This window comes from Arctopsyche grandis, chromosome 9 (genome assembly GCF_051622035.1).
Source record: "Arctopsyche grandis isolate Sample6627 chromosome 9, ASM5162203v2, whole genome shotgun sequence".
NCBI classification, from domain to species: Eukaryota; Metazoa; Arthropoda; class Insecta; order Trichoptera; family Hydropsychidae; genus Arctopsyche; species Arctopsyche grandis.
In genome coordinates this window covers 22211920-22227577 of record NC_135363.1, presented here as the reverse complement: position 1 = coordinate 22227577, position 15658 = coordinate 22211920, and the positions used below count along the sequence as shown (strand labels likewise).

At 33.1% G+C, this 15658-nt stretch overlaps 2 protein-coding genes and 4 pseudogenes across 10 annotated transcripts; 1 reads left to right on the top strand and 5 right to left on the bottom strand.

Moving 5' to 3' along the window:
* Positions 1 to 982: 982 nt before the first annotated feature.
* On the bottom strand, positions 983 to 1493 carry LOC143916846 (uncharacterized). The gene has a single exon (XM_077438095.1). The coding sequence runs from the start codon at positions 1412 to 1414 to the stop codon at positions 1205 to 1207; it is 210 nt and encodes a 69-aa protein (XP_077294221.1). The 5' UTR covers positions 1415 to 1493; the 3' UTR covers positions 983 to 1204.
* Positions 1494 to 7198: 5705 nt separating this feature from the next.
* LOC143916391 (3-oxoacyl-[acyl-carrier-protein] reductase FabG-like) lies at positions 7199 to 15554 on the top strand. Of its 6 annotated transcripts, none has more exons than XM_077437481.1 (2): positions 7199 to 7226; positions 14500 to 15383. In XM_077437481.1, exons 1-2 carry the CDS (start codon positions 7199 to 7201, stop codon positions 15258 to 15260), a joined length of 789 nt encoding a protein of 262 aa, XP_077293607.1. In that variant the 3' UTR covers positions 15261 to 15383. The 6 variants fall into 6 exon arrangements, with proteins under 6 accessions (XP_077293607.1, XP_077293606.1, XP_077293605.1 ...); XM_077437480.1 differs by lacking the exon at positions 7199 to 7226 and adding an exon at positions 9275 to 9294 and having other exon boundaries at positions 14492 to 15383; XM_077437479.1 differs by lacking the exon at positions 7199 to 7226 and adding an exon at positions 11237 to 11256 and having other exon boundaries at positions 14492 to 15383.
* Positions 7500 to 8962, bottom strand: LOC143916486 (3-oxoacyl-[acyl-carrier-protein] reductase FabG pseudogene; annotated as a pseudogene). The gene has a single exon (XR_013260980.1). The product of XR_013260980.1 is annotated as a 3-oxoacyl-[acyl-carrier-protein] reductase FabG pseudogene (transcript).
* LOC143916817 (L-fucose dehydrogenase-like) lies at positions 9314 to 9910 on the bottom strand (annotated as a pseudogene).
* On the bottom strand, positions 10037 to 11201 carry LOC143916392 (3-oxoacyl-[acyl-carrier-protein] reductase FabG pseudogene; annotated as a pseudogene). The gene has a single exon (XR_013260972.1). The product of XR_013260972.1 is annotated as a 3-oxoacyl-[acyl-carrier-protein] reductase FabG pseudogene (transcript).
* Positions 11898 to 12752, bottom strand: LOC143916393 (3-oxoacyl-[acyl-carrier-protein] reductase FabG pseudogene; annotated as a pseudogene). Its single transcript, XR_013260973.1, has one exon. The product of XR_013260973.1 is annotated as a 3-oxoacyl-[acyl-carrier-protein] reductase FabG pseudogene (transcript).
* Positions 15555 to 15658: the final 104 nt, after the last annotated feature.

The following is a 15658-nucleotide window of genomic DNA, read 5'->3' as shown; positions in this document are numbered from 1 at the left end:
AGTCAAATAAAGATATACGTACATTAGTTTCGTAAAAAAAGCACTAATATTCAAAAATAATTTATTTTTCATATTATATAAAAAATCAAGATAAAACGCTTTTATTCACACTAGTTTTAAATTTTATTAAATTTAAATTGTATTAAACATTTTTTCCATAAGTGTATGTATACAAATATAAAATATATGTATATGTTTGCATAAATATTCATTATATTGATATCATTTTTTGCAAAAATTTAAATTAATAGAACTCAAACTTGGTGCATTTACAATGAACGTTATTATATTATATTACGCTAATTTGCTTATAATGAACGTACATTTTCCCAGAACTAAACATACAAAATTTTTTTAAGAATTTTCCAAAATTTATAATATGTATGAGTGAATTTATAATATTGATGATGTCTAGAATGAATTTTAGCCATATTCATTAATACATGAAAATATATTTTATGTATTCCCTAAAACAAATTATTGATTAACATTTTTTTTTCTTTTCATTCATTTAAGTATTAAAATTGTACATTTAAAAATATGTTTATTATTTTATGGAAGATATACGTACATACATATATGATATGTTGTGAGATTCATATTTTACTTTTTTATGTTTATACATGTGTATATGTATATTTACAATTATGTTTTTTTGGTAAGTATTCAAAACATAAAATATCAATATTTAATTGGATATCAAAATTCAAGAAATTTGCCCATCACTTTTTTCAAGGAATAATAATGATTAGTAGAGTGAGTGATTTGGTACCTCCCCTTTTGACATTTCATTCTAATTCGAAATATTGTAATTCTGTACGTCGATAATCACCCATTTCCCCTTGTGTAAAGTTTGTCATGGTGAAATTATTTGAATGGATATTTAATTAGTATGAAAGTGTAGTGTACATCAAATTCAGATATTAAAATTGAAATAAATTAAAAAATAATTTCGATATAAAATATAATTTATTTGCTTATTTTTATAAATATACACAATCGCCTTAAATTAAAATACTCGTGTCTACAAATTCGACATGCATCTGCATTGTTATCTAATATTTAAATATCTTGTTCATTGTAATTAATCTAAACACACTCATTCACACTTGATTACAACGTTCACACAATTGAGTTAAGATCTTAGATATATATTAATAAATAATTTAAAGCTTGTTGAATCATTGGATTGCAACAGTTTTCATCACAGTTGAGTGTCGAAACGGCTACGGGCTTCAGAGAATTTGGCAGTGTTTGGGGGGGGCACCGAATCCTTTTTGCCAAAATTGCACGTCTTGTTGTATTTGAGGAATCCCTTTGCCTGCACGTCGCTGGTTTTTCTCCAGTAGACGGTCTGCATGGCGTTTCTTTGGGCGATGTAGCGCGTGGCTGATCCTAACAGCATTTTGTCCATGGCGATGATGGTTGTTTGAGAGGTGACTCGAGACCAACAATATCTAACTCTGCAGGTGGCGACGAATGTGGCCGTAAGAGACTATATCTCGACCAGAGGTGAAGAGATAATATGACTGAAAGGGGAATCGCCTCTCTTATTTATACCGATTTTGCGAATTATCAGATGACGCGTGACGCGTGCGCTGAAGAACGTGCCCCCCATCTCGAGCCGCGTGATTTACTTGTGTCAGTCAACCGTTTCGCAACCATAATAATTTCAGCTAATGTATGAAAACGGACGTGAACGAAGGGTCAAGTGTTAAGTTGATAATTTCACCGAGTCTGCCAATTGTTTGTTTAATTAGTCAATATTATTCCTTTACGTCAGCAAATTTTCTAATTAGACCCCTGATTTTGCCTTTGTTTTCATTAATGAAGACTTCCAATAGTTCAAATGAAATAGTTGACAGCCTTGATTTCATATGCGACCATGATTTTAAGAAACAGTTTTATCAATGACATTATACTTTTTGTCAAGGTCAATGATTTCTGTTACAATTAATTTCACATTTAAAATTTACCTGTACTTAGATTTTTTAAATAATGCATTACGACGGACGTCCCTAGACTACATACAGATATTCCGACCTTAAACAAAGTTCAAAATTCCACCCCTTCTAAAAATATGATATAAACGAAAAAATATATTGCATTATTGTAATATTATAAATACATATGTATATATTTTAAATGTAATTTTAAATCAATTTTTTTAAATGAAGTAATTTGAATTATCTTACTTATGTAGACCAGTTGAGGATTGGTAGTCCATTCTTGAATGACAAGTTCTTACGTACATAACTTTAAACGGGATATAATTATTTCAATGTACAGTTAAAGTTACTTTGGATATGTACATATGTATCTCCCTTCGGTCCCCCGCTTTTACTCCATTTTATTTTATCCCGTTACCCATCCGTATTTATTATATAGATACATATTGTATCTTAATATGTGCATTATTATAATTCATATTTTAAAACATACATATATGAATATTCATAAGTCATTTATGGTTAATTCAGCTATACATATTTCACAGACTCAAAGTCTAGTCTACGTCTGATAACAATCAACAATTTGCAACAAAACTTATTATCAGAATACACAATCTCATCACAAAATAAAAACATCAAAATTGACGTTTTTATCAAAAATGTCTAAACATTAAATTATCAACGAAACACATCATAAATTAAAAAATATATATTAAAAAAAAATTTAATCATAATAATACTTTTGTTTGTAATGGAAAAATTTTCACAACACAGGTCACTATCTTCACAACAATACACTATTGAGATTTATATCGATTTCTAGCATCATTGAATTTATCCAAAATGGGCGACGGTGGTACATCTAATTTTCCGAAATTACATGACTTTCTGTACTTCAGAAAAGGTTTTCCTTGCACATCGCTGATCTTCTTCCAGTAAATCGTTTGTACCACGTTTCGAGCAGCAATGTATCGAGATGTCGTTCCGATCAGGAGCTTGTCCATTGTTTTAAGTATCAATTAGACCACAAAGGACAAATAACAAGAACAAAAGGAACACATTGAAATGACGGATTACTTTATATAGGTGTACATAATAAACTTCATTATCTTAAGTCAACCATAAATGTAAAGATATCGTAATAGGTGTACCAGAACTTGTTAACCCTAGAAAGTCTGAAAAGTTCAAAGCTTGTAAAAGTCCATTTACATATATTGGTCTACTCCATTTCACTGACTTGAAATTTCTCTACTCTTGTTTTCTCGACTTTTTTGGTGTATCTCGTCTTCGAGTTTATATTTATGTACATATAAAAAAATGTTTTATATAGTGAAATACTATTAGTAATATATATGTAGCAAGAATTGATTTTTAAACTCTTTTTATATTTTAAAGGTAGCTTAAAAATTTATGAATAATCACAATATGTCTCGAATATTAAAGATATTACATACATCTATAAAAAAACCAAAACATTTTTGTATATGTGTGTACAATATACAAACTCCTGTTCAAGCAGACGAAAAATCGAGAAATTTCAATTTACGGTTGAATGTAATGCACTTGTTTTTTTTTTACTACCAAATTCGGTATAAACGTTTTTTTACTATTTTTTTTCAAATTTCACTCGCCCAAGCAATGCCGGGCAATTCGGCTATAATTAATAATTAAAATATAAAATTCGTAGTCTTTGTACGGTTTTGTGTATATTTATTCATTTCAAATAATCATTAAATAAATACGAATTACTAAATCCTTTCACTACTTATCGAATGTATTGCAAAGTCTAATTATGACATTAGAATTGGGTTCAAAGTATAACTATGAATGTAGGTAGATAGGCTTTCGAAAAACTATTTTTATAATATTAAATATGCATGTATTCCGTAATACATAATACATACCTTCGGGCTTTATGCGTTAAGCATAGTAAATAACAATTCTTAGAATTTATGAGCCATGTTGAATTGATTGATAATCTTGGTACTATAAAACAATAAAACTCGTCAATCACAAAAGGCCAAGATGTTAGTCAAATTTAAAGTTGTCTCATATCCATATTCTTACGATTTTACAGCTTTCAAACTATCTCGTGTGGCATCAAAATTTGCTGTTTACAATTGAATTTATTGCGGTGTATTAAAACTCGCAAATATTTATATATTTACAATATAATCATCACTCATTGAAAAAAATTGAAAACAAACAAACATCGATAACAAAACACGTTCATCGTCCACCAAGTCAAAATATTGGATTATACAAATGGTGATTGACTTCTATGTAAAAATCGGTGATGATTTCAAAGAATCAAAATGTTTTTGTCTTTCCATCAACAACCCTCTCCTCATCAGTGACGTAATTATCATCGTCATTGTGATTTTCGTAGACTCTGTGACCCTGCGTGATCATTCGGTTATCGTATTTTAATGCATGCAAATAATATTGTCAAACTTTGACGTCATTTGGGCATACGTTATGTAGGTGTTTACAATAAATTAACGGTCAAATAGTTGTAGTTTAAAACCATCATTTGATACCAGATTTTAAAATTGAAAATAACAAACATTAATATTTATTACAATACATATTTTTCAACAATAATATATTTGCCTAATGGAGTATTAATGAATTCGATTCGATAATGGATAAAGATTGGCGCAAATTCGGCCAAAAGGATGAAGGATATTTTCTGGTCACTCACACCGTGATCGATAACGATGATTCCCATTTTCGAAGAAATGCAGGCGAAACTTGTCAAAATTCGTTCAAATTAATAGTGACATAAAGATACACCTCTTACCGCTGGAGTCTACGTGCGCGTCCCGTGCCCCACTTTTGAATGTGTTCTTACAAAGGACCGGCGGACAAGATGGATAAAAAATGATCCACTTTTGTCAAATCCTGCTATCAACCTTTTTTTTTGCTCTCTTGCTGTCTCGGACAAAGGAGAGGTCTATTGTTATTTTATGACGGCAACTCGACCGCCGATCTCTAGTTCTTACTATAATCTTATTTTACTCGAAAGGTTTAAATCTTTATAATTTTGATCATCCTAAGAGGTCAATCAGTCTATGAATAGTATAATATATGTATGTACGTATATACGTACATATTCTATTTTTATTTAACATATGGATATTATATCCTACATTCTTCCGATCGTTTTGAAACTTTGCCATTTTGCGCGGTTTGGTCAACAATAGATATTCAAAACAATTCCGCCAGTACGATTGTGAAAAATAATTGTAGTAGACACGTTTAAAAAATGCTACAATTTTGACCATCTTGACGTCTTATGGTAAGTAGCCTTATTTATTTTCCTTTCCACCACCCTCTCGTTTTGTCAGATTTTAATTGTTTAAACGACTAGTTATTTTTCTTTTTCACTAGTTATTTATCTTATAAAATTTGCATTATAGGTTCTCATTATCTCTTATATATATTTTTACTTCACTCATAGGTTTTTTCAATCGAACATGTACATATGTACACTAGTCTTTACAGATCGCTCCAAAGCTACGAGTGTACTAATACAATAATACAATTAATACAAGCATTTTTACACAATGCGAATTCATACAAACATCATCCACGTTAACATCTATGGATACATTTTTGCAACATTTTATTATAGAAATTGGCGAACCTCAAGACGCTGAATAGCTTGAGATTTGCAAGAGAGATTGAAAAGGAAATGCCAATTTACAGGAACCGTTTCATTGAAAATCAGAAAAATTGCCAAACTCTGAAAGGAAACGATCGACCTGGAGTCATAAACCAAGGTCTGGCCAACAGCTACTAGTGAGAATCGAACCATGACCACTCCACTCGAAAGCATAATATGCTAACCACTATTCCAAACTGCTGGTTATTTAATATAGTTTTCGGTCACAATCCCAATTCAAACAAATTTAAACTTACATACATATTAAGATGTATTTAATTATTAAGTCAGTTTAATATACATAATTGTAATACGATATACTAAGTATGTTATACTATTTAAAAATATTTAAATTGTTAAAATCACACTCATTTCAATCAAAAGGGTACTTCTTCTATTGCCTCATATTTGATACAATTAAATTTAATAAACATTAAACGTCACAATCAACGGTCACTATCATTCAGCGTGTTATAAAAAACTTTAAATAACAATAAAGTATTGTTGATATTGTTTTATTATTTTGTTAGTGCCAAAATATAAAGACGCAATTCGCAACCAAACATTACATCATTCCGATGATGAAACTCCTCATTCCAGATTTTAAAAATACAGATTGTATACGTACATATGTCATAATGACAAAAATCGATGATTATTCATTTTATTCCAATCGTGTACTTGCACATGGTTCAGAATGGAATTCCGTCAACTTTAACCTTTGAAGAATCCGTCACGTTATCGTCTCAATGGTGTTGCATTTAATTGTGCATTTAATCATGCACTCCATATCACTTTTAGTCAATGTCAGATATCGATTAAAAAGGTATTAAAAAATTTTAATTTATTGCCCATTAGTTTTAAATACATATTTTCAATGAAATTTCAATTATTGTATATATTACACCAATTTATTGGTGATTTCGCTGTTATTTTTATTTCTCTGTGGCATAGCAACAATAAGCTGATGAAATATTATCTCAAATTTATCACAACTTAAAAAACATATATTATCATCAATTCAAGCTATAAACGACCGCTATCTCAAGATAATTGTCTCCAGGGGGCAAACAGATTTAATTATAAATTAGTTTGATTACAAAAAAATTATTTATATAGGAAAGATAATGGGTATTATCCATATCGCTACCCTACTTCTTTCTTTTTGAGCATTATCGGAAATAATTCCCTTGAACTTCGGTGAAACTTCTAATTCATTCGTTTTGCTCTCCAAGTTCTACTTCATGCCCGTCGTTGCTTTTTTGTCCCTAATAATTATGTGCGTGGTAGACATCATCATTTGATGGTTGTACCTCCTGCCCGCACAGTGCTTTGACGGATGGCTCATATTCCAAGAGCTATCCGACTTCTTAATTATATCGTTGCTGCCATGCCTGAATGTGATATTTTCCACCTCAGTGAGCGTAGATTATCAAAGATTATGTTAACCTATTTGTCTGGCAGTCTGCGCTCGTCATTATTTTCATAGTTGGATGTGATATATGAGTGAATTTTGATCTTCTCACTTCCATTTGGGCATCACGGGGATGTTTTGTTTTCACAGCTGGTTCTTGTACATATGTATGTACATATATGTAGGTATATTGGTGCTGAATGTTGATACAATTCCCAATTTTTCTCCTTGTATTTAACCATTATTATATGTTTTGTGACCACTTCAATTATTTTTTGAATTATACATAAAAAAATAACAGTAAAAACTGCTATTTTTTATGTATTATATATAAATATGTATTTTTTCTGTATATACATATATTTCTCTGCTATATTAGACTATTATGGTAGTGGCTTAGGAATTAATATAATTCCAAACTTTAAATAAATAAAGAAATAAAATAATTTAACAAAAAATTCCATACTCATATCTATTATTTCACGCCAAACAATATGTATTTTTAAACATATCGATATAAAACATGTATATGATATTATCAGTATATGTATTTGAATAGCATTTCGATTAAAATTGTTACTCTACGATTAACACAGCCAAATAGCCAATTCAGTGTATGCACCATTTTTATAATAAAAACATACATATGTATATTATACTACATATACATACATAGTTTGAATTGATTTAAAGTTATATACTTTACTGAATTTAGCTTGTTTATTTCAATTAATTTGTTTATTCAAACATTCTTGTATATATGATATTCATATTGCACAAATATTTATATGTATAATACAAACATAATTATAAAATTAATATTTAATTCGTAAATGATAAGGCCAAATGTTTTTTTCCATGAGCATACATGTAAGTGAATTTCGTGGTTAAAATTTATATCTAAATCAAAGTTACCATGTCACTAATAAGTGGGTCGTGATTATCTGATATTACATATCTCCACACTCTAGTTATTTCCGAGTGCTAATACGATAACAAGTAGCTGAGGGGATTCAAATAAAGCCAACATATAATTCGAGAATCATTGTATTGTAATATTATTATAATTAGCGAGGACACATAATATGTCTACCACCATCTACTGAAAAAGTGACTCCTGTAGAATTGCTGGCCAAATCACTGGCCAAGAAGGCAATAGCAGCTGCAACCTCCTCCGGTTGACCATATCGTTGAAGTGCATGGGTCACCTTGGTTCTATCCAAGAATGCTTGATAAGTAGCCTCATCCATACCGCTTCTCCTGTGTATTTCGGTGACGATGACTCCTGGGTTTACAGAGTTCACTCGAACTTGCTTAGGAGCCAATTCCAGAGCGGTGCATTTGGTGAATTGATCCATAGCAGACTTCGACATGCAGTAAACCAATGAATTTGCAACTGACCTTATCCCAACCACACTGGATACGTTAACAATGTTGCCTTTGGATTTCACGAGATGAGGCACAGCCAACATGGTCAAATGGAAGACTGAACGAACGTTCACGTTCATCAAACGATCGTACGAAGCCAAACTGGTATTCTCAATACTACCCACCTCGAGTATTCCAGCATTGTTTACAAGAACATCTAGCCTGCCGTAATGCTTAATGGTTGATTCAAGAACGTTCTGGATATCTGTTTCTGATGTAACATCACCGGTAACGATAAATGGTTGTGGACCACCCTTGCATTTTTCAGCAACAGATTTCAAGTTCTCCAAGTTTCGCCCGGTCATCGAAAGGGATGCTCCTAAGTTTGCCAAATAGATAGCTGTAGCTGCTCCAATTCCTGAGCTGGCTCCAGTTATCAACACTACTTTATCCTTGAAATTCATCATGATTTTAATTAATCAGTGACTAGTTATACAGGTATAGGCAAGCAAACAGGAGACAAGATTAGTTGCCTAAACTTACTCAATGACATTCTGTCGGTGTTATATATACTTTTATTTTATCGAAATCAAACGTAATCTATAAGTAGTGTTGATTTCACGCTATTATTTCATGTTAGTGTAAAGTGGAAAGAAAAAATACAAACACTAAGAAATGTAGATGTTATTATAGATATTCTGAAAAGTTTGTGGTTAAAATTTCAGTTATATAATATACAATGTTTTCTTCACATTAAATGGATATAAAATTGGTAGGAAGGATTAAAATGAAACCAGCGTACTACTGAAATATCAAATCTGTTTTATGCATCATTAAAATGTACGGGCATTCATAATATATCTACCTCCATCTATGTACTTGGCTCTCTCCACGTGTGCTTAGAAAGTAACGTCATCTGTACCACTTCTCCTGTGCTAACTCGGTGATGATGACTCCAGGATTTACAGAGTAAACTCAAACTTGCTTAGGAGCCAAATCCAAAGCGGTTCATTTGGTGAATTGATACAAAGCAGACTTCGACATGAAATAAACCAACCCATTCGTAACTGACCTTCATCCACCAAAGCTGGAAACATTAACGATATTGCCTTTGGATTTCATGAGATGAGGAACAGCTAACTTGGTCAAATGATAAATAGACGGAAGTTCACATTTATCACGCGGTCATACGAAGCCAATCTGGTATTCTCAATACTATGTAATTATCTCGAGTATTCCAGCATTATTCATCCAGCCTCCCATAGTGCTTAAAGGTTGATTTGAGAAAATTATGGACGTCTGTTTCTGATGTGACATCAGCGGTAACGTTTAATGGTTGTGGACCACGTTTGCATTTTTTAACAACCGATTTCAGATTCTCCATGTTTCGACCGGTTAGTGAAAAAGAAGCTCCCAAATAGACAGCTGTCTAGCCAAATAGACAGCTTTATGTATGTATGTATGTATATATAGGTAGTTGATCAACACTACTGTATCCTTAAAATACATTACGATCAGTTATATAGGTATACCTTCTGATTAGGAAAAGTATAAATATCTGTTCTTATGCAACTGCTTTAAGTTCTTGCTTTATATACTCTGATTTTATCAAAATTCAAAATGCATTATCTATAAGTACCTTTGATTTAATATTATTATTTTTATCATATTATTTAATTACAAAACAAAAATTTATTAAAACAATATGAAGAAATAAGGATGACATGTGTGGAATCCAATGGATGCAATTTTTTTTGAAGAGGCATTTTACATGATTGTGAATATTTAGCCGTTAATAAGGTATTATCTCATTATATCAAATATTTATTTATAATATTTCTAAAGTGAATTGGGTGGAAAGTTTAGAATAAAAATCAAGCTATTATTCGAGCATCAATTTAATTTCAATAACTTTAAATTTGCACATTAAAATTATTATTAGGACACAAAGCATGTCTTCCTCCGTCTACTGAAAAAGTCACTCCTGTAGAGTTGCTGGCCAAATCACTGGCCAAGAAAGCAATGGCAGCTGCTACTTCTTCCGGTTGACCATGTCGTTGAAGTGGATGAGTCTGCTTGGCTCTCTCCAAGAATGCTTGAACACCGGGTTCATCCATACCACTTCTACTGAATATTTCGGTAGCGATGACTCCAGGATTGACTGAGTTGACTCTCACTTGCTTAGGAGCCAACTCCAAAGCAGTGCATTTGGTGAATTGATCCAAGGTAGCTTTCGACATGCAATAGGCTAAAACATTCGCAAAAGATCTTATTCCATTCACGCTGGATACGTTAACAATGTTGCCTTTGGATTTCACGAGATAGGGCACAGCCAACATAGTCAAATGCAAGACTGAACGCACATTCACGTTCATCACTCGGTCGTACTGTGCCAAACTAGATATCTCGATACTTCCTGTCTCGAATATTCCAGCATTATTTACTAGAACATCCAGCCTTCCATAGTGTTTAATGGTCGATTCAAGTACGTTCTGGACGTCTGCTTCCGATGTGACATCACCAGCAACAGTAAGTGGTTGTGGACCACCCTTGCACTTTTTGGCGACAGATTTCAGATTCTCTGCGTTCCGGCCTGTTAGTGATAAAGATGCTCCAAGATTGGCCAAATAGATGGCCGTGGCCGCTCCTATTCCTGAACTGGCTCCGGTTATCAACACAACTTTATCCTTGAAATCCATTGCAATTGTTTATACAAGTGTATCAATTAACTATAAAAAGTGTACTTGTACTTGTGGAATCACTTTCTGTTGTCGCTTTATATACTCCGATTTTATCGAAATTCAACGTTCCTAATCTATAAGTTGTTAAGATTTCATGATATTATGTATTAAAAAGTAAATAGACCTATATTCAATTAAATGAAACATTGACGATTTGTTTGTGTATTGCAAGAAATTATTATGATATAGAAACTTAGACGATGAAAATGAGACTTTTACTTAAGTCCAGTTCAGTGTACATGTATATTTTAATTAGCATATATACATATACATATGTACATAAATATTTTTGAAATAAATAATCGAAAGAAGAATGCGTACATATTTGAGAAGCATAAATGAAAAAAAAACAAACACCAAAATAGATTAACAAGACGAATCTTAGAGAAATATCTGACTTCTCTTTGTGTTATGAAGAGAAGTTAAAGAAATATAAATATTACAAACGTATCCAAAGACAAATACAATTAAATTAAATAAGCAGAACGAGGGTAGAATACGCAAATTAATAGTAAAATACATGAATCCATCAGTGAAAGAAAGCTATATAGTAAAAGGCGGAAGAGATTTCGTTTGAAAACACTTTTATCAGCAATGTATTATAAAAGTTTGAAAATGAATAATTTTTCATCATCGTTACGTTCTGGTTATTTCCAAGTGCGACTATTTGATCAATTGGATAACAAGTGGGTGGAGGAATCAAATAAAACCAGCTATTACTAGAGCATCAATTTTATTTCAATATATCTTTAAAATCAACGAGGACACATAGCGTGTCTGCCTCCATCTACTGACAGAGTCACTCCTGTAGAATTACTGGCCGCATCGCTTGCCAAGAATGCAATGGCAGCTGCAACTTCTTCCGGTTGACCATGTCGCTGAAGCGCGTGAGTCTGCTTGGATCTTTCCAAGAATGCTTGATAAGTGGCTTCATCCATACCACTTCTCTTGTGTATATCTGTGACGATAACTCCAGGATTCACCGAGTTAACGCGAACTTGCTTAGGAGCCAACTCTAGAGCAGTGCATCTGGTGAATTGATCCAAAGCAGCTTTCGACATGCAATAGGCTAAAACATTCGCAAATGATCTTATTCCATTCACGCTGGATACGTTAACAATATTGCCTTTGGATTCCACGAGATGAGGCACAGCAAGCATGGTCAAATGGTACACCGAACGCACGTTCACATTCATCAAGCGGTCATACTGAGCCAAACTGGTATTCTCGATACTACCAGACTCTAGCACTCCAGCATTATTTACAAGTACGTCCAGCCTCCCATAGTGCGTTATAGTTGATTCCAGGACATTTTGAACGTCTGTCTCTGACGTGACATCGCCGGTCACAATAAATGGTTGTGGTCCACCCTTGCATTTTTTAGCGACAGATATCAGGTTCTCGATGTTTCGGCCAGTCAGTGAAAGGGATGCACCCAAGTTCGCCAAGTAGATGGCTGTAGCTGCTCCGATTCCCGAGCTAGCTCCAGTTATCAGCACCACTTTATCCTTGAAATTCATTACAATTGAGTATGTAAACAATTACCGACTAGTCTATGTAGTTGCACAGATGTACTACATAACTAGGACAAGTTCAGATGTTCACAATCACTTTCTGCCAGTGTTTCATATATGCACTTTTGATAACTATTTAAGCTTTACATATATAAATAGTCTATAATTAATTTTGATCATTAAAAGAAACAACCGGTAAAATTTTGGTATTATGTAATGTAAAACAATAAAAAAATAATTGAAAATAGCAGAAATCACAATATTTAATAGGATAAACACTAGAGTTGTATGGCCCCGTTAGTTCTCCCACTAACTATTGACTAATATCAATATATTGATTTCCCACCAATTTGCTTTCATATATTATATTAATCCAAATGCCAGATGGCAACACTTTGTGCACTAAATAGTAATAAAGACAAATATACAAACTTCATATTTCCATTCGTTAAAAAATATATTTTAACTGGCCAAATAATAGCTGTACTAAATTAATGGTAAACGGATTATTCCGCAAAAAGCGATCTCGCGCACGTCATTAAAATCTCGATTACGGAACATCATAATAAATTTTAATAGGCATATGAAGCGTTACTTCTATATATATATACAAATGAATGTCTGTGTGTGTGTGTGTCTCGAATAGGCTGCTAAACCACTGAACCGATTACGATGAAACTTTCAAGATTTGTTGTTTGCATGTCCGGGAAGATAACTGTGAAAAAAACTGGAAAAAACGGGAATGGAAACGGGAAAAACGGGAATGAGTGTCATTGCAACGCAATAATTTCAAATGTGTTCGCTACCTGCGTTTTTCCGACAAATGGGAACGGGAACGGGAATTGCATGCGTTGTTATGGCATTGCAACGCATGCCGGGGTTCAGCTAGTTATAAATAATTAACAATGAAATGCTATATACACAGTTCATAATATGAAATAAAGGTTATTCATCTTTGATACATATAAATATGGTTCGGTGATTACTGGTCACAAAGCACTCGTCACAAAGTCTCTATAACGGAACATCTGGCAGCCGAAAAGTCCATCATACTAACGATGACTATCATACTAACGAGAACTTGAGTGCCAAATATTGTGTATTCGCAATTTTCATGGCAAAAATTGTCTTTGTGACCACCGCAATGTGACGAATAATCCAATTGCCATAAATATTTATACTGGCGCTTATTAGATTTGTTACGACCGCAATTGCGGTGCCGATAAAAAATATCAGTCTGTTGACGTCTGTTGGCCGGCTATAGATAAGATACTGAAAAACCACAAAAGTATGATATAAATCTGTGTAAAAACCTGTCGAAACACTTCATTTAGTTCCAAGATTGTACTCGATCGGAAGATAGGTGTTTTAGAATGGTATTTCCATACTTTTTTGTGCAATTAAGTGTAAATAATACAAGGTCAACTTACTATAAATAACTTTCATATGTAGTCAAGTTGACATTTTAGTCTGTTCTGTAATCACAGCTAAATATTCGAAAAAAATATTTTTATTGTTTTTCGTCCTACAAAATACCTCCTAAAACTCATCTATCTATTGATTTTAATTTTTTTTTTTACCTTCAAATTATTTCATTATTTCATATAGAGATAAAAAAAATTATTATGCTTTTTCTTATTGGATTCCATTTGATTTTATTTATGCCTTAAAGCGTGTTAATTATTTAAAGAAACATTTAGTTAACTATACACAAATATGATATATAAAATTTCCAGTAAAATTCAGTTCCTCTTCAAATCAACATTAATCACCTCTTCATAATACTTTTCATACATTATTTGCTTTTTTTTCCAACAGAGCGCAACAGACATGAGTTTTGTAGGGAAAGTTATCCTCGTGACAGGAGCCAGTTCAGGAATCGGAGCCGCCACGGCAATCCATTTGTCAAAACTCGGTGCTGCACTCTCACTAACTGGCCGTAACGTTGAAAACTTGAACAAAGTAGCCCAACAATGTCAAAGCAGCCAAGGATCAAAGAAGCCTTTCATCGTAGCCGGCGATCTAAGCAGCGAGAAAGACGTGGAGAACATTATAGCATCGACCATCAAAGAATATGGAAAACTAGACATATTGGTAAACAACGCGGGCGTCATAGAATTAGGAAGCATTGAAAACACGAGCCTCGGTCAGTACGATCGAATGATGAACACAAACGTCCGCAGCGTGTACCAAATGACGATGCTCGCTGTACCCCATCTAGTCCAGACCAAGGGTAATATAGTCAACGTCTCCAGCGTCAACGGCATGAGAGCATTCCCGAATGTTTTGGCTTACTGCATGTCGAAGGCTGCTATAGACCAATTTACCAGATGCACTGCTTTGGAGTTGGCACCAAAGCAAGTGAGAGTCAACTCGGTCAATCCGGGCGTTATTGTTACCAATCTTCAGAAGAGGGGCGGCTTGACTGATGAGGCTTACAAAGCGTTTTTGGAGAGGTCTAAGGAAACACATGCCTTGCAGAGACCAGGTCAACCCGAGGAGGTCGCTGAAGCTATCGCTTTCTTGGCAAGCAATGCAGCAAGTAATATCACGGGAGTTACGCTTTCCGTCGATGGTGGTAGACACGCCATGTGTCCACGCTAATCATATTCTTGTCAATGATATATGATACTAATTCGAATGTCTTTTATACTACATAATATTTGTTGAATATTTTTATATGAATTTTGTAATGTTGTATATAATCAGTTGATTGAATATATTATTCTACTTAAATTGGTTTTTTTCTTTATGGCCAGAGCATCTCATTATACCTCTACTCTTCTGGGTCATTGTAACATTTTATCATTGTACCATTTTATCCACAAAAAAAGCAAGTTACTTTCCCATTATCCGGAGGCAATTTTTATGAACAAAATATATACATTTTTACAAGTCTCTTCTATATTTCATTTTATCAATATGTTCGCATTTAAAAATTAACTTATTCGCTCTACCATCTACCGAAGATGTTGCTGTAGAATTCTTATAAAAGAAAGGAA

Bases quoted from the DNA above. Each gene is read 5' to 3' on its own strand.
- LOC143916846 (XM_077438095.1), bottom strand. From the start codon at position 1,414: ATGGACAAAATGCTGTTAGGATCAGCCACGCGCTACATCGCCCAAAGA.